Source organism: Anopheles darlingi, chromosome 3, assembly GCF_943734745.1.
Source record: "Anopheles darlingi chromosome 3, idAnoDarlMG_H_01, whole genome shotgun sequence".
Lineage (NCBI taxonomy): Eukaryota > Metazoa > Arthropoda > Insecta > Diptera > Culicidae > Anopheles > Anopheles darlingi.
The window spans coordinates 16253967-16271466 of NC_064875.1; the positions used below are offsets into that span (position 1 = coordinate 16253967).

The 17500-nt window shown below is 48.1% G+C and overlaps 3 protein-coding genes across 3 annotated transcripts in view; 2 read left to right on the forward strand and 1 right to left on the reverse strand.

Annotated features, from left to right (window-relative positions):
- The window catches only part of LOC125953486 (multiple epidermal growth factor-like domains protein 11), a 1789-nt gene extending 1641 nt beyond the window's left edge, over nucleotides 1–148 (reverse strand). Inside the window, exon 1 of the mRNA XM_049683096.1 lies at nucleotides 37–148. Coding sequence (XP_049539053.1) covers nucleotides 37–94 — 58 coding nt within the window. The 5' untranslated portion in view covers nucleotides 95–148. The remainder of the gene's footprint in view (nucleotides 1–36) is intronic.
- A 1415-nt stretch (nucleotides 149–1563) lies between these two features.
- Nucleotides 1564–6803, forward strand: LOC125953582 (uncharacterized). The gene is made up of 9 exons (XM_049683231.1): nucleotides 1564–1806; nucleotides 1886–2026; nucleotides 2123–2829; nucleotides 2909–3025; nucleotides 3107–3367; nucleotides 4661–4949; nucleotides 5410–5544; nucleotides 5626–6467; nucleotides 6534–6803. Exons 1-9 carry the CDS (start codon nucleotides 1564–1566, stop codon nucleotides 6775–6777), a joined length of 2979 nt encoding a protein of 992 aa, XP_049539188.1. The 3' UTR covers nucleotides 6778–6803.
- A 9129-nt stretch (nucleotides 6804–15932) lies between these two features.
- Nucleotides 15933–17500, forward strand: part of LOC125953445 (fatty acyl-CoA reductase wat-like) — an 8938-nt gene continuing 7370 nt past the window's right edge. Inside the window, exon 1 of the mRNA XM_049683043.1 lies at nucleotides 15933–16070. The gene's annotated coding sequence lies outside the window, so the exon portion shown is untranslated. The remainder of the gene's footprint in view (nucleotides 16071–17500) is intronic.

Sequence of the window (17500 nt, forward strand, 5' to 3'; positions counted from 1 at the left end):
GGAGCCGCAAGGTCGTCCTTGGTTTTTTTTACTTACCTTTGGCGTTGCTGTAGGCCAGCGAAAGGGTTAGGGCGAGGATCCAAAGCCGACACATGTTTGAAGCAGTGGGTTCGCGTATTCTATTCTGTGTGTTTCAACCGAACTCCTGTGAACTAATGGCCGAGCGGCCAATCTTCCGCTATCGAGGCTTTCGGTGAGTGTCCTGCATCTGAATTTAGAACAAAGCGGTTGAGTGTATGCAGTATTTAGTGACTTATCGTTTAATTGCCGTAGTAGAGTTTGAAGCAACGAACACATTTGTTAATTTAAAAATTCTGTTTAAACAGACCAAATTTTTTACTTTAGTCGAAAATTTTATGCGACCTTTTGTGTTAACGTATATGAATACTATTCCCATGTTTTATTTTGTATTTAAAAAAAAATAGCTTTTTGGTAGTTTCACATTATAACATGGTTTTACTTTAACAATTTCGTCTCTGGTACATTTTGATCTCAGCGCTAGTTTAATTATTATTTATCTAAAGCTTGAATGTTAGATTTTTAAAAACATTAAATCATAATCAAACTAAAATCGTTTCCATTGAATTCATTGTAATCTAATGTAATAAAAATCAGTCCTTGTACATTCTATTTTAGCAGGATGTATTAAACAGGATAATTATTGGTGGGTAGGAATAAACTTTCAGTTATTTATTTCAAACTTAGGAGCCAACAAACTGCAGATAGCAACAAGCAAGATAAGACCGAACAGACAAAAGCATTAAAAAGTGCGAATTTCATAAGCAAATGGATTTGAAAGTAGTCTTCTGCATCAGCCAAGCCAGCCATTTGTAGCTAGCCGTGGTAGGTCTAGTTAATCGGTATTATTGGGATATTTTTAACATTGACATTGAAAACCAGAATGTTTCTGGTTGGCGTTGCGTAAGTATTCCAGTACCGATCGACCTTGTACCGGTCTTGAAATGTACACCCCATTCATTGACCATTCTTGAGCAGCTTGCGGAACAATGTGGACTACAGTAAAACTATTATTAAAGATATGCTCATTTATCAACGTTGCGTTGCTGCTGGTAATGACGATGATCATCTGCAGACAATAAATACCGCAACCCATTAACCGGAAGGGCGACGGTGATGAAAAGGGGAAAAAGGATCGTACTTACACTCTATTATCATGCGACGCTTCCCTATCACATCGTCGGAAGCCGTCCCAGAGATCTACTAGCCCTCAAGAGCCAGTACGTGTACGTGCGAGTGCATTCTCATTGTTATAAACAAGTTTTGCTTTTATTTACTTCCTCCCAACGGCTGATTGCTTGCCGTTCTGGAGGTTGGAAAGGCTCCCGTGGTAGGTATAAAGGCGATGCAACGACCGGTGGATCTGATCAGTCCAGTTTAGCATCTTCGGGGAACTTCAAGTGTAATCACATCAACAGTGTAGCTACGGCCGGTTGCTGCACCTTGCATTTCGTGAACCGATTCAACCGATCACGATAGTGTCTGTGGAAAACAGTTGCGTGGGAAATCGATACATAATATAGTCGGTGCTAGGCGTTTGCAACAATGGAGTCCGTAGTTGATACTGGACCAGCAGCAGCAACAGCAGAGCCGACGAATGATCAGTTGAACGTGGTGGATTTTTATCGTAATGCGACTGTGCTCATCACCGGTGGAACGGGCTTCATAGGGAAAGTGTTGGTGGAAAAGCTGCTCCGGTGCTTCGAGGTGAAGAAGATCTTTCTGCTGATCCGACGCAAGGGCAGTGCTAGCCCGGCAGAGCGTCTGCAGCGTATGTTCGAAGGACCGGTCAGTGTGTGAGATATTCGGGGTGCTTGTGAGCTGTGAGTGCAAGATGTGTTAATGTTTTCTCGCATGGTCGTTCCAGATATTCGACACAATCCGTAGCACAAAGTGTGACGCAGCAGTGAAGGAGCTGTTTGCGAAGGTAGTCGCCGTGGAGGCATCCTTCGAGCAACCGGACATTGTCCATCAGATCGATCGTATCAAGCTGTGCAATGAGGTGCAGGTACGTATTGTATTCGGTGCAGACGAACCACAGAATGCCCATTCGAAGTAGTCGAATTACGTGACTAACTTGGTTCTCTACTTATCTGCTTCTTAGGTTATTTTCCACGTGATGGCATCGATCCGGTTCGATGAGGTGCTGGACGATGCGATCGCCATGAACGTTACCTCCGCCCAGCGCCTCTACGCGTTAGCGCGTGCAATGGAGAGTCTGCGCTCAATCGTCCACGTGTCCACGTTCTACTCTAACTGCAACCGGGAGCACATCGAGGAGCGTATCTACGATGATGTACCATTCGGTGGTGTTGATAACATTCGGGATTTTTTTCGCGGACTTGATGAGAATGAAAAGACTCGGTTAAGCCGGGTGATCATCGGTGACATGCCGAACTCGTACGTGTTCAGCAAGAAGTGTGCGGAGGTGATGGTAGGGCGGGAGTTCAGCGAACTACCGATCGGTATCTTCCGGCCACCGATCGTCATCTCCGGCTACCGGGAACCGGTGCCCGGATGGGTGGATTGCTTTCACGGAGCAACCGGGCTCTGCGTGCCGATGGTGCTGGGTATGACGTGGTGGTACTATGGTAAGCCGGAGATGAAAACACTCATGTCTCCGGTCGATCACACGGTCGCTGGGATGATAGCAACCGCATGCGACATCTATCGCCGTCAGAGCAGCACACTACAGCCGACGGAGTCGGTCCCGGTGTACAACTTTACGTTCGAGAAAAATGCCTTCGCCTATGGTGATTACATTAGGTTGGTGAGTCTGGGCTTCAAGAATCCGCTGGATCGTTGGATGAGGTGTGTACGAATGGTACTTGTAGACATGAGCAATTTGACATCGGAGTCTAACGTTTATCCATGTTCCATTGTCTTTCAGTCGAATCAAGAATCGTATTGCTCCGTGGAAAATCTTCACGAAGCTGCTCGTGTGGCTGATGATGCTGCAAGCGCGCGTGACCGATGGGATACTAGCGTGGTTTGGCAAGCGGAAGAGGTAGGTAACGCCAAGATGGACTGAGAAGCAATAACGGAGGTATGATGTGTGCAATTTCGGTACTTTTTTTTATCGTTACAGCAACGTGCGAATCGTTTCCGCCATCTCCAGTCTCTCCGATGCGGTCGAATACTTCCGGTGCCATATGTGGTCCTCAGATAACGGCAATGTGACGCGAATGTTGTCAATGCTCTCACCGGACGATGCTCGGTTGCTTGATTTCGATGGCGATCGGATTGATTGGCAGGACTATCATAAGTATTTTGCCGATGGTATCACCCAGGAGCTGGTCAGAAAGAACGCCAGCAGACGCCAGCAGCGACAGATGAAGAAGAAGGTGGGGTAGAGTAGAGCGCTGATGATTCCATTTTCGCATTGTCACTCCGATTCCATTCCTCCGATGATTCCATTCGCATTGATCGATGATCCTTTCTGGCGTCTGTTGCTTATATGAGAGCAATCATACGAAATAGGCTATTATGATGCGTAATTTTACTGTTATGAAATTTACTTAGATGATCGTATAGCAGAAAACTATCGAAGCACAATAGTAATAGTAGACAATTCATATTCTGTTAACAATGGGCAGACGATCAAAAAACCGTGTTACCCACATGTCAGCCATAATATAACAAAACTCATAATAACATTGGAATCGAAGATTAATTTCATACCAATTCATTTTACTTTATATGAAAATCGTCATTTAATAGTAATTTTTATATACATCACACTTTTGCGCATTCTTGTGATATTAAAATTAATCAAAAACACATCGAATTCTCTGTGGAATCTGCTAAATTTAATATGTTCCTACTAGTTTATCGTATGAGGCGGCTAGAACGTTTGTATGATTTATTACAACATTACAAAAACTTCATCTCAACATAAACTGCAAGACAATTAAAATTACACGATACATCGGAATTGTGCCAACACTCTAAAGGTAATGTGACCAAAAACCCGACGAGAAGTAACGGTATTGATAACATTTGAATACAGTAGGCTAAAGATTACAAGATGTGAGCGTGAAATGTGGCTATTCTGTTATGATCACAAATTGGTATCTTCACGAACTTACCAACGACTGAGAAAAAGGCAATGTATTAGCGACACGATTTTCAATAACATAACATGTCAAGGAGAATGGCCCAATAACAGAGCTGGAACAACATAGCTGCAACAAACAGCTGGAAACCCGCTACCAAAAAATATGACGACAAAATAACACACTTACAACTGAGCTGGAGTGATGAAATCTATCTAGTGCCATACTGTGCTCCTGACAGGAAACATCATCAAGTGCCGTTTTTTATTTAATTTAAAAAACTACATGCTCCATTATTATCTTCTCTTATATTGTGATAATGAATTGTTTGAATTCGTTTGACTCCAAACAGTCATTAACTAGGGCGAAGTAGCTTGCCTAGCCCACAGGTCGGTGGCGGTCAGCAAGTTCTCCACTCCCTAGAAGAACATTCAAGGATACGGATCCGATGAGAACGCCTCGTAGCTAGTAATGAGTTGCACTTGTCGAGATGATCAGTCAGTGGCGCTTGAGAGCTTAGCGATCACAGTTCTACTATTCCGACTATCTGTCGCTATTTTCTATACTTCGATTAGAATTAGTGTGTGATTGTTTCAAACAAAATTGTGTGATTGTTTCGAAGGAATCGAATCAGTAGCTACGATGCCAGCAGTGAACGTGAGCCACGTGCCTTTTGAACAGAAAACGCGCCTGTTGGACGTATCGGAGTTTTATCGAGATGCGGTAGTTTTGGTTACTGGTGGAACCGGATTTATCGGAAAAGTGTTGGTGGAGAAGCTCTTGAGAAGTTTGAATGTTAAGCGAATCTATCTCCTGATAAGAGAGAAACGGAACGTGTCAACGGCCGAACGGATGAAGGAAATGTTAGAAGATCCAGTAGGTATCGATCGTTGTGGATACCTTCCAATACCTTTCCGATAATTGCCAATGAGGCACTTATCGCTCATAGGATATTTGTCACCCTTTTCATTTACACATTTTAAGTGAAGTAGGCGTACGTTAGCTGCTTACCAATAGATTCTTCTTCAGATGAACGTTTATGATGTCTTGATGTTGTTTGAAGGCGGAACTGGTTTGCGTATCCTTTCTTAGATGTGAGACTAAGTGCGTGTAGCAACACAGAGGTCATTATACGACCTAAGCATGATCTCTGCTTCATTACGTCTTACCATGAAGGAAACGAAAACCTGTTCTGCTGCTCAGAACGTTAAAATGAGCGACAGCGTCAATGAAAACTAGTCAATTGCAATTGGAAACAATTAATTCTTTTGCATGCTTAGGAAATGTGCGGAAGGCTTCTCAAACATGGACTTACGATTTGCTTGAATATTTGTAGATCTTTGACACGATTCGCGGTACGGTTGTCAAACCTACAGCGCTGCTTAACAAACTCGTAGCCGTTGAAGTCGACTTTACCAGTCAGGAGTTTGTGAAGGAACCATTCAAGACAGATCTACTAAATGAAACTCAGGTAAGGCTTGAGCTGCAGCTCACACGCCGCCGCACATGCTTCCAAGTAATTATGCTTTTTCTCGGCACATTCTCGTCTTAGATCGTTTTCCATTTGATGGCCAACGTGCGGTTTGATCTTGGTCTACAAAATGTGATCGAAACAAATGTAACCAACACGGAACGCTTGTACAGCTTCATTCGGAATGGATCGCGCTTGAAATCGATCGTGCATGTGTCATCGTTTTTCTCCAACTGCGATCGCTCTCATGTGGACGAGTACATCTACGACGATATTCCGTTCGGTGGTTTGGATAACATAAAGACCATCTGGGAACACTTGTCCGAAAGCGAACGGGAAGCCCTAACACCGAAGATCATAGGCCAGATGCCAAACTGTTACGTCTTCAGCAAGAAGTGTGCCGAGGTGATGATTTCGCAACGGTTCTCCGATCTACCAGTCAGTATCTTCCGTCCACCGATTGTGGTACCTAGCTACAAGGAGCCCGTGCCTGGTTGGATTGATGGCCTGCAAGGAGTTACAGGCTTATGCGTTCCTATATTAAAGCACATGCTTATCTGGTACTACGGCAATCCTGATGCTGGCACACCGTGGGTTCCGGTTGATTACTGTGCAGCCGGGCTCATCGTATCCGCCTGTGACACTTACGAACGGCATCAGCAGGGCAAGGTCATGGCATCGTTTGATCGAATGCCTCCACCACCCCCCGTGTACAACTACTGCTTCGATCAGCAGCTCCAAACGTGGCAAGAGTTTTCGAGCTATGTTGGTTTAGCACTTCCATCGTTCATTCCACGGAAGCTAAGTCAGGTGAGAACTCGTATAACACGATGGCGTATCATTTCTCGGATCACGTTCGCGCTCCTCTACATCCAAGCATACCTCAGCGATGCCGTACTAAAAGTTCTCGGAAAGCCCCAACGGTAATGTGAACTAGGTAATGGGAATAGATAGTAGACAAGCAAACTTACGGTGGCCCTTCTTTTTAGGAATATGAAAATCGCTGGAATGTTGAATACACTGGCGAATGCGACCGAATTCTTTCGCTGTTACGTCTGGACAATGCGCAACGACAACGTAAAGCGGATGCGTTCGTTGCTCACCGAGGCTGATGCAAGCATTCTAGAGTTTGACGTGGATCGTATCGATCATAAGGAGTACTATCGGGCTTACGTCGCTGGGTTGTCGAAGGAGTTAAAGCGACGAGAACAGAGAGCTCGGAACCGAAAGTAGGTGAAGCGGTCGGAGATCTTTGTCAGTTAAATCTCTCTATTATCCACAATAAAGTCTTCATTGTTGCCCCATCGGTACATCGAAATTAGATTAGTCCGAACGTTTAACTGATAAGCACAGCCGATGACATAATGGTCCGATACACGGAGGTGAACGGCCATCCCCGAGCGTGAGTAATGAAGCTGATAAGAACGCAGACACTGTCCGGGCGGAAGTTACTGTACGGTACACACCTTAACTCTATTTCCTAACCGACAGACGAATCCATCAAACATTGCCGATTCTGGACGGCGCGTTACTGAACCACGAGCGAAACCAGTGGATCCGTTGACCAAACAAACGATGCTCCGATAAGATATCGAGCAAACATCGTTGTTCCGCTGCAGCTTTAATCGGATTTGATAAGGAGATTGCATTCCGGTAACCGTGCGCGTAAGAACGGTTTAGAATGGTAGGGAAGACTTGAGTCTCCATTTTGCGATTGCACGTAATGCATACCCTAATATCCGGTAACCTTCTCCAAGGCATGGAAGATAAAAAAAAGTGCTCCAACGAAAAAGAAAGAAAAAGCAACATTAAATTGAGAATCATGCAAAAAACATATGAATAAGATTCCTATCGTCCACAGAGATGATTCACTCCGGAGAAAAGGTTGGAGAAGTTTATCAAAATAAAATCGATGATCTACTGCCTTCAATTTTAGAGAGAAAAAGTATCCAATCCTACTTAGATGCATAAAAACAATCGGAGCTTCAAGTTAGCCACAAACTATGTACCGATGATCCATATAATTCCTTTCGCTGGTGATTATGCACATCGCCAAACACTTCTCGTCTACCATTCCCCAGTCATGTCATGTGGGAAACGAATAAACTAGCACCAAAAGCCATAACAGCAGCTCCAGAAGAGCTCCATTCCGTATTGACACACTTAATTGAACTGCACCAAAGCAGTAATTGCTCGTGCACGGGTTCTAGCACCGCAATTTCCAAAGCTACTATTGTATAACCCGGTTCCCAGGACGTGCCCTTTTTTGTCTTCCGTAACATGGGCCACAGAGTGTATGCGCAGTGGGGGTGAGGGAAGGGCGGGAGTACCAGCTGAACCATGTTTCGACGGCAGCATGGGTCATACGCAACGTGCCACAAAAATACCAAATAAATATGGCCAAAAAAAAACGAAAGACCCGCCAAAAACTGTGCACCATTGGAGTGAGAGGGGGGGGGGGGGTCTTGAAACAAAAATCGCAACATTCGACCCCCCGCCCCTCCCGAGCCACCCTGCCCCTTGGCCTAGCTGGGGTGCTGTTGCATAATTTCTCCACCGTGTGCCACTGACTGGCAGTGGACTGGTGGAGTGTGATCGTAGCGGGAAAGGAGAAGGAGAAGTTTAAACAAAATATTGGCATCATCGTTTACGCGATCACGGTCCGGGCAGATCACTGATCGTGGTATCCGTGCCTGGGTCTGCGATACCCTGCAAGCACACACACACACACACACACACACACACACATAGATACGGGTTTGTCGTGAGTGATCTGTTATGAGGCCACACACCTCATCACGAATCAGTGTCAGCATCCGAACGCAAATCATCGCGTTAGTAGGCCACGGACAGGGACTTCGGTTCGTATTTGTTCGGAATCCTGGAATCGCGACGTCGCCACCCCGGTGCCCGGACGATGACGGAGTGTAAACAATGGCGACGTAACATAACGACGACCCCCACCGGGGGACACCGGGGCAGTCCGCGGTTGCTTTTTTTTTGTGTGTCAACGTCGCGGTGTGGCGGTCACTGAAAGGGAAAATTAATTCCCCCCTCCCCGTCCCGGAGATGTTGGAGAATTTGGGTTTATCTGCGGTGTCTCTGCGCCGTAGCCACCGGTACCCGTGGAATGCCGATTGCGATTCGGAGGAAGGCGTTTCATTCGTTCGTTGTTGCGAATTGTGTAATTTGTATATTATTTATCCATTTTTGGGGCCATCCGGTACGGTGGCGGTATTTCCCCCCGGGGGTGTCCGATGAAGCTTCGACTTGCGATGAGTCTCCTGAGCGATGATGAAGAGCACGATCGAAACTATGGTTGATAACAGAGGATGAATAAAACAGTAGCGCCGCGCCAAGGAATATGCTTTCGATGGTGTGGTTGCTGCTGCGGTTTGTTATTTAATACTTTTTTTTGCCGATCGCTACTCTTTGGTTTTATTTCTATTGCAAAAAGGGATTTATCGAGGATTCCTTCCTGCTTGGATCAGCATCACAGAAAAACGGGGTCAAATCAGATTTGAGCTTGGCAGTAGCACCTTGGGGTAGGAGATCATTCGAAGTGATACGTTTAGAAGCTGACGTCACGGCATTTCGCCGCGGTTCTACACCAACCAAACGTACACCAAAAGATGGGAACGTATCAAAGCAAAACGGCCGGTACGTCTTCGTCATCGTCGTCTTAGGTAATCGAGTATGAAGTGGATTGCTTAAAATATCAATATTCGGTGCCTTGTTGACAAGCGGTTCTATTTATACGCACTACGGACACGCACTTCGCCGGCTAGTGAAACGGTGTTGTTTCTATGCAGGCTTAGCTCAGTTCTGACGATTCGAGCGGTGGATTTGGTTTCACTCAAACGACAAGAACGCCAATGCGTAATATGTTTTTTCTTGATTGCCGCATGCCTGCTGAATGTTTAATACATTATATGTGAAGTACACTGTTTAAAAAATACGAATCTAGATCGAAGCAGTATCGTCCCAGAAAATCCAAAATGACCTAGTAGCCGATAAACAAAATTCCCCAAGGAAATCGAGTGCTTTGCTTCTCAAGTGGGCTACGATCTACCAAAAAGGAATGTCAAATTCAGGAGCAATGGCCACAAAATTCGAAAGCCACATGTACGTACAAGGACGCCAGGATGCAAACGTGCGATCAAAACAGGAATGAATCTGAGGGTGAATATGCCGGGAGAAGGACTTTTCGAATGACGAAGCTAAGGAAGTAATCTAGCTTTGCTTGAAGGAAGGTACATGAGAGAATGAAGCGTATGGAAAACCCCGGCAATATACGGGGCCATTACAAGGAGCCCTTAGTCTACTGCCGAGCAAAAGTATCCGCTGGATTTTCCGTTCCGTTGAAGTAGAACTGTAAGCCATCTACGTTCCCTCATTTTGTCATGATCAACTGAACGTCTTAATTAAATAAATGCGGTATAATATCCCAAAGTAATCTCCAACACTGAACCACGTAAGTCGATAACACATGACCAAAGCGGATCAACGCGAATGTTACTTTATCAGCGTCACGTCAGCCAACACCACTTGGTGGCCTTCACGGGAACTGCTCGTCTCGCTACGCGACGCTTCAATCCCAATCGTCACCTCATCCGTTACCGTATCCGTATTCTTTCGATCGTGATTCTGTTTCAACCGGCACAATCCGACCAAGACCACCGGCACGAGCCACTGCCACAGCAATTGGCAACCGCGTGTTACATTTCCGGCAGAATGCCTTCGTACATCTTCGTTGGTCGCTACGCCAGCGTACACGGGTGTGTCCGGATGCGGAGCAGCTCCGCAGCTTAATCACTCGCTGCTGTAGCCGAGATATGGACACCCGGCGAGCAGGCGCCTTAACCGTTACGTCATCATGCGAGTCCATTGTGCCGAAATGAAAGGAATTCGCCCGCGAATCAGAAAAAGGTTTCCCTTTGTCACCAGCAACCACAACAACAACAACAACCAATACACTGTCGGGTTCCCTTTCGCTTTCTTATCGTCAGCGGATGGTCGATGCAGGGGACACCGATCTGTGTCACCTGGGGGAGGATCGTACGATATGGTCGGCGCTTGTGTAAGCGGAAGACCCGGCCATAATGTGGGCCACCAGTGCCAGTGACATATGCTCGCTTCGTATGTGGGTGTGTGGGTGTGTGATTCGAGGTGTTTCTTATCCTGTCCTGCAACACGACCACATTGTGATTGGCAGCAGCGGCGGATCGAGACACCGACTGGCGACACCCACGACAGGCTGCTGCTGGATTAGAAGGTTACGTAAATTCTAGTGCCTCCCGCGACTGAGACTGGAGGTGCGCAAGGAGGTACACATGGGGCTCGAGGAAGGGTGGCATTCGGTGGCGTTGCGGTTCAGCTGAGCCCAAAATGCGGTGCGGTAACCGCAACGCCACCAAACCAAACGCCACACAACGGCTGTGACCCGAATCTTCCTCCATCATCGCATCTCATGCCTTGCGTTTTTGGCGGTTACTTCATTCATGCGCGCACCATCCTGTGCATGGGAGGAGTGAAGTCGAAGACTAGACCGGCCGAGCCGAGAAAGTAAAGCAGTAGCCGAAACGGAGAGTATCGGCGAGATTGTCCATATTGTGCGCAGTACTGTTGTTGCGATCATCTTATCGAATAAGGGAGGCCAGGTCTCACTGTGAGTTGTTTCTCGGTAGTTACTGCTTTTGCTCTAGTTTCTCGAGTTTGCATACATTCGGGAATTCCACATTCAAGTACCGAGGAAGCCAGCTGGACAGTTGAAGGAAAGGTCAAATGAAAACATCTTAAGCGGGCTATATTATTGGTCAATATTGTAGGTTACTTTGATTTAGTTAGGGCATCCGCCATTTGCACTATATTCAACATTTTCTGAAAATATACCCTAATAAATCAAAGTAACCGCAGGTGTAGTGCACTGTTAGTAAGTACGGGCTCATTACCGTGCGGTTGACGGACGATGACCCGGTCCTTAAAGCTGTTTTGTTGTTGTTTTTTATTTATGAACGCTCCAGATAGACAGAGAGCGCGAGAAGGAGTCGTCTGCTCACCGGTGCGCGCTAACTGGTGCAGGTGGAAGATGGTTCGAGAGCGTTATGTCAGGCCCTCTTTAGAGGCCATTCAGCTGGTCTGGCCAGCCTTCGCTTTTAGTGCCGTTTACGGGGTGTAGACGGCGAGAGAAAGAGCGCCGAGGCTGGGGGTGCTCGGGGTCCTTTGGGGTGTCGCGTGACTTTTTTGGGGGTCTGCACCGCCATCTTCCGCCCCAAAAACCGGCGGGTCTCTGCGGTGCTGCAGATTACATAATAAACGCAGCGCCGTCGTTCATATTCACTCCCAACACTCTCTCTCTCTCGGTCTCTATCTCGCTCATGAGACCGTCTGAGTTCGGTGCCAGCGGTGGTGGCCGCGACCACGATGATGATGATGATGATGATGATGATGCAAAAATAGGCTCCCAAAAATCAAAGGAGAGGAGACGGTTTTTTGGGAAGCTCTTTCTCTGTCCTCCCAAGATAGTCCCCGTGGTCCACTTCACGTGCGCTTCCTGCTGCTAGTTCGTCCAAGACATGCGCCTGGGTTGCTGTGTTTGTTGTTGTGGTTGTTGGTTTACTTTATGGTGGATACGGGTGTCTTGTCTTGTCAGTTGCTTGTGTTCGCCTTTTTCCGAACGAACTGTTCCGGCTCCTGCTCGATGTCAGCGCCACAAACAAACCCCCGACGATGGCCGCGCGTTTTGTTGTGGACTTTGTACACCATTCGCTTGACCCTTTACTTCTTTACTTTCTCATTCTCTCTCACTCTTTCTTTCACACATACTTCCACACACACACACACGCACGAGGCTCAGATTTCATAATATCGTTCGTCGTGGCCCCAAATTTTCTTCGTTCATCCTCGGCATCGTCGCGGCGAGCATCAGGCCGGCTCAGTAGTCGCTCAGCACCGTCCCAGCTCGCGGTGGCGCAGATACTTTCTCCTCAAACCGGACCTGGCCCGGCATATTCTCATGACCTGGTCGCCGTGAACGGGCTAGTGCCAGTAAGCAGACCATGCCATTCCCTTTCGTTCCCGTTTTCGGGTCCATTCACTTTCTCTCGTACGCACTCCGTTCTGTTCCGTATCGTTTCTCGGCCTCGGGATTGATTCGTCAGTTCTCTCTCATTCCCTCTCCTTCTCTCTCTCTCTCACGGTGTTTCCATAATTGACATTCCACGCATAGCGCGTTTGTTTAGGGCTAACAGCTCCACGTGGTGTCTGCCAGATTATCCACCCAAAAACACTCTGGACGCTCGCTCTCTTCTCGCTTGCGTCAGTTAGTGTGTGTGTGTGTCGGGATTTTCTTGGGGTCCTTTGACTGCACCGTTATCATCATCATCACTGATGTCCTGATTTCTCCGCCACGCCTGGCCAATGCAATGCAGTAGCATTGCTGTTTGTTTTTGTTTTGAGGCACCAGGGATCACTTCCGTCAATAAGTGTCTCTATTCTGTGGAAACATAACCTCCAATTGTTCCTAACCTCAATTTAACCCGGCAGCTAAGTGTAGCAGCCAAGGCTAGCTATGTTATTGACATCCAAGTAGTAGTCCCTATTCCTGATTGCAATGATGGCCGCGTTAGTTGAGGTTATGTTGCCTAGGTAGCCGAGGGCTGCTAATGGGAAGAACGAATGTCGCATTATGTTGGCGCAGCATTCCAGAAAGGGCCACTACTGCTGCTGCTGATTGATGTAACCGATTTTCTTATTAACCATATTAACCGTAAACCTCACTAGGGCACTACAAGGCCACCGAAGAACCGCCCAAAAGTAAGGGACTGTCATGTGTGTGTGTGTGTGTGTAACGTCCCTTCTCAATTCCGTCACGGTACGGTCCGCGTGCCCCGGCACCGGCGCAGCGGCCACCATAATTCAGCGCATTATGCATAATCGGTGCGTCACGCCGCAGGTTCAACGTCCCTTCTGTCGTCCGTTCCGAGGGGAGAAAGAGAGACAGAGAGACAGATAGAGAGAGAAAGAGACGGCGATGGAAGGGTGGCAACCGGGTTAGGGTCTACGAAGGGGCCCCTTACCCGGTCACCTAAGGCCACGTTTATCAGCAGACGCAACGAGGAGGAGGCGGAGTAGGTGAAGGAGGAACCCAGGAAACAGGAAAACACGAATAGACGGATAAGTGCATTAGCCTGGCTGGTGTGCTGGTGACCGTAACGCTCTCTAACCAACGCACACTGCTGGCCAGTGCCGGTGGCCCCGTTTATATGCTTCCAGTCCAATTATGCTCCTCGTATTCGTGGTGTGCGTAGTGTGGGCCAACAGGCCGCCTCCTTTACGCCTTTCGGCAACAACGGTGCAATGCTGCCACCGGCATCCAGCGTGTCGCGTCATTCGCAGTCAACTTTCTCCCGTTCTCTCTCTCTCTCTCTCTTTGTCTCTCTTTGTATCTCTTTTTCTCTCTCCTTCGCTCTCTCTCTCTCTCTCTCTCTCTCTCTCTCTCTCTCTCTTGTTGTCTGCGTGTTCCGAATCCTGTGGGATGCACGAAAGTTTAAAAGCCCGCCGAAGCCGATTGAGTGTCACCCACGATGACCACGAAGAGGAGCATGCACGAGGGGTGGTGGGCGAAAGTAGGGCGTACAGTGGTGTGCGCGATTGCTGCTGCAGCGAGTTGAAAGAGAAAGGTCGGTCGCGACCGATATCGCGGGTTCTGCAACGCACGTCACCATCACCGCACCTCCGTTTACGCCTCCATCACCACCTTCGTCAGCCGTCATCAGATTGGTTCGTCATCTCGCGTCACCCCGCCATGATTCCGTAACTCGTACTCGCGGCCACCACAACGCGAGGACCATCATAAGCAGAGCATAAGACGACGACGCGGCGCACCGGCCTCCATCCACCCCGGGGAGGTGAGTAAGTGAAATGTCCTTCTCTCTTCCCTCGCTCTCTTTCACTCTCTCTCTCTCTCTCTCCCTTGCTCTCTCTCCCTTGCTCTCTCTCTCTCTCTCTCTTGATTTCTCTCGCGATGTCTCTCTCTCTCTCAATCTTCCCGTCTCTGCGCGCCTGCTTGTGCGCATCCCTCACGCATTATTCGGTGTCACCGTGGACTTCCATACAGATGATTAGCCCGAACGGAGAGCGAACAGTATCGGACGTAAAAAATATGCACCAAACTAGATAGCGATTATCGAATTCTATTCTTTCACTTGTTATTGGATTATTACTGCTTGGTGAACGACTATTTAGTTGTATATGTGATTCACAACAAGCTACTCTTACTCTAGAGTTTTAGATTCGGATTTTAGGTCTAGATTCATCTGGATTTTTTAGCCGTTGAATCTGGTTGAGTATTCTCAAGGAAGTGCTCGAAGGAAAATAGGTTGAGTGTATGGGATTGCCACTCGAGAACCTACACCATTCTCCCTTTGAAAGTATGACTTTCAAGTACACGCTTATGCCATGTACTCAGACGCTTTTGAAAGCACTAGGGTATTTAACTTCTTATAGAGAACAATAGAGTCCATGATGCTTTGAATTCTTTTATCAGTACATCTAAGAACATGATCGTAACACGTTTATCGCCTTATTTATTATCGCACTATCGCCCTATTAAATTATAAAACTCCGAAGGCGCTGATATTCAGTTGCTATTGCTTTGAACCATAATGATGTTATGTAGCTTGGGTTGCTTTTGAAACTCCAGAGAGAGTCGATTTTCATGCTTTTCTCGTCCTTTGCTCGTTACTACAAATAATATAAACTTTAAATAGTTCATGCAAACGGTACCATAAATAGATATAAGTAAAACAAGTTAGATCAAATATCTGTACCGGTAAGGAAGAATGTAAACAATATCCTCTCTCTCTCTCTATCATCAGTTCTTTTTTTCATTTTTATGGTTGTACTTATAATCGTTTTTTTCAAAATTCAAATGTGCTCAGTGGTTTGTTGTATGTTTTTACGTTCGATACTGTATACGTACTGTATACTCTCCGTGGAGATTAGGTCCGCGTGGCGAAAGTGAGCATAAATAGTGAGAGCGAGAGGGGAGAGAGAGGGAGAGAGAGACAAGAGAGAGAGAGAAGAGAGAGAGAGACAAGAGAGAGAGAAGAGAGAGAGGGCGCAGATTGAGGGTAAAGCGAGAAGAGGAATAGAGAGCGATAGAGCATGGAGCTGGCCTACCCGGGTTCTCCCCTCGCACCCTCATCACCCCACCAACGTTTCAACCCCTTCACCTGCTCTAGCTTGGTGCGCGAGCGCGAGGCCACCGCGCGCACCCCGCCTCAACGTCGTGGTGGGCCAGCAGCAGCAGCAGCAGCAGCGGTGGCGGTGGCCAGCAGAGATGATGATGTTTTGGATGTTGCGTGCTGGCGTAGCGCTGCCGCTGTCGTGTCGTTCGGTCGGTCCTTTGGTCAGCACTCGAAAGCGCACCGCAGTCAGTATCGGAGCTTCCCAATAGCAACACCTTCATCGCCAGCAGCAGCAGCAGCAGCAGCAGCAACAGCAGAAGCAGCCGCGGCCTCAGTGTGAGATCATCCGTTTCTATCATCGCGTTCGGTTCGGTGATAAGAGAACTTCGTGCGTGCAACGATATACTCATCCCATAGACTCAGACATCGACTAACCAGTCTGTGAGACGACAGATCCTGAACGGTGGGACATCTACCCGTTTGTCTGCTACCTGGAGTGTTACTGGTGTGCTAGCGGGTGGTAGCGACAATTATGGTCCTGGGATTGGGATTGCTGGTGGTGCATATCCCAGATTTGCCTAATGGTGTTCGTGGTGGTGGTGGTGGTGATGGTACAGTGCACCAGAACGCACTGCAAGGATACCCGGTTTAAAGTGACCTGAAACACAGGAGCCAGCCAGGACGGCGAGAACTGCCATAAGAGCTGTTCAACCCCCAGGACACGCAGCATATAGGGAGAGAGAGAGCGAGAGAGAGAAAGAGCGAGGGCCAAAAACAGCGCGTGGTTAGTGGGTAATAGAAGGGACACGCGGTGGTAGTGGCGGCGACGGCATGATGGTGGCGCCGGCTGCGGCCAACACTAATGTCAGGCGACATCAGAACGCATCAACGCGCAAAGCATCGCCCCTGTTCGCGCTGTTCCACCGTTCTTCCGGACCAAACGTACCGAGCACGGCGACCGGGGATAGAGGAATTAGGAAGGTGTTGGGGGGTGGCGAGGGGTGGCGAGGGGTCCCAAAAGTGTACGCCATAGCCCCGAGTGTGCGCAGAGCAGCGGGTGTGTGTGAGATTGTGTCGCCCCAACTTGCTCGCTGGCTCACTGGCGCACCACCAGGAGACGTTTGGCGGAAGTTCGTTTGCACCGAAAAAAAAGTGTGTGTGTCCTCTTATCATCGCCCTGCGTGCGTATCTGTGCATCTTGTGTGTGTGTGTGTGCGTGTGTGTGTGCTTGTGCGTCCGTCTGTATCGAGCTTCCGTCTCCGGTGTACTCCGGCGAACCCGGTCCCGGTCCCAGGATAGCGACGGAGTGCTTGGATATTGGATCAGCAGCCCACTTGGATGGCAGCGAGCTGTCACGTCGTTGTTCTGGAATTTAAATATCCAGCCTTCACGTTTTCTCTCTCTCTCTCTCTCTCTCTCTCCGTCCGTCCGTCCGTTCGTCACAGTCTAGTAATGGTGGGGCGGGTGTGGGTGTGTGTGCATCAATGTCATCTCTGGCCGGTGCTTGTCGGTTGTTTCAATTAGGCAAATTCCTGCTCTACGCACACGTGCTCCGGAAGAGTCCGGAGAGGCTACTCGCCAAGTGACAGGAACCGGACCGGACACTGACGTTTGTGGCGCGCCATTGCGCAGTTCCGCTGCTGCTCGCTGTAGTGGTCGCGTAGTGGTCGCGTAGTGGTGGTGGTGGTGATGGTAGCGGGGAATCACGCGACGAGTCATGAATTGACCGGCCGTACGCCTGGCCATCATTACCACCATGTGCGCCG

Coding starts and splice junctions, on each gene's coding strand:
- LOC125953582 (XM_049683231.1), top strand. CDS start 1,564: ATGGAGTCCGTAGTTGATACTGGACCAGCAGCAGCAACAGCAGAGCCG. Junction 2,027..2,122: donor AGCTGTGCAATGAGGTGCAG/GTACGTATTGTA, acceptor TCTGCTTCTTAG/GTTATTTTCCACGTGATGGC. Junction 5,545..5,625: donor ATCTACTAAATGAAACTCAG/GTAAGGCTTGAG, acceptor TTCTCGTCTTAG/ATCGTTTTCCATTTGATGGC.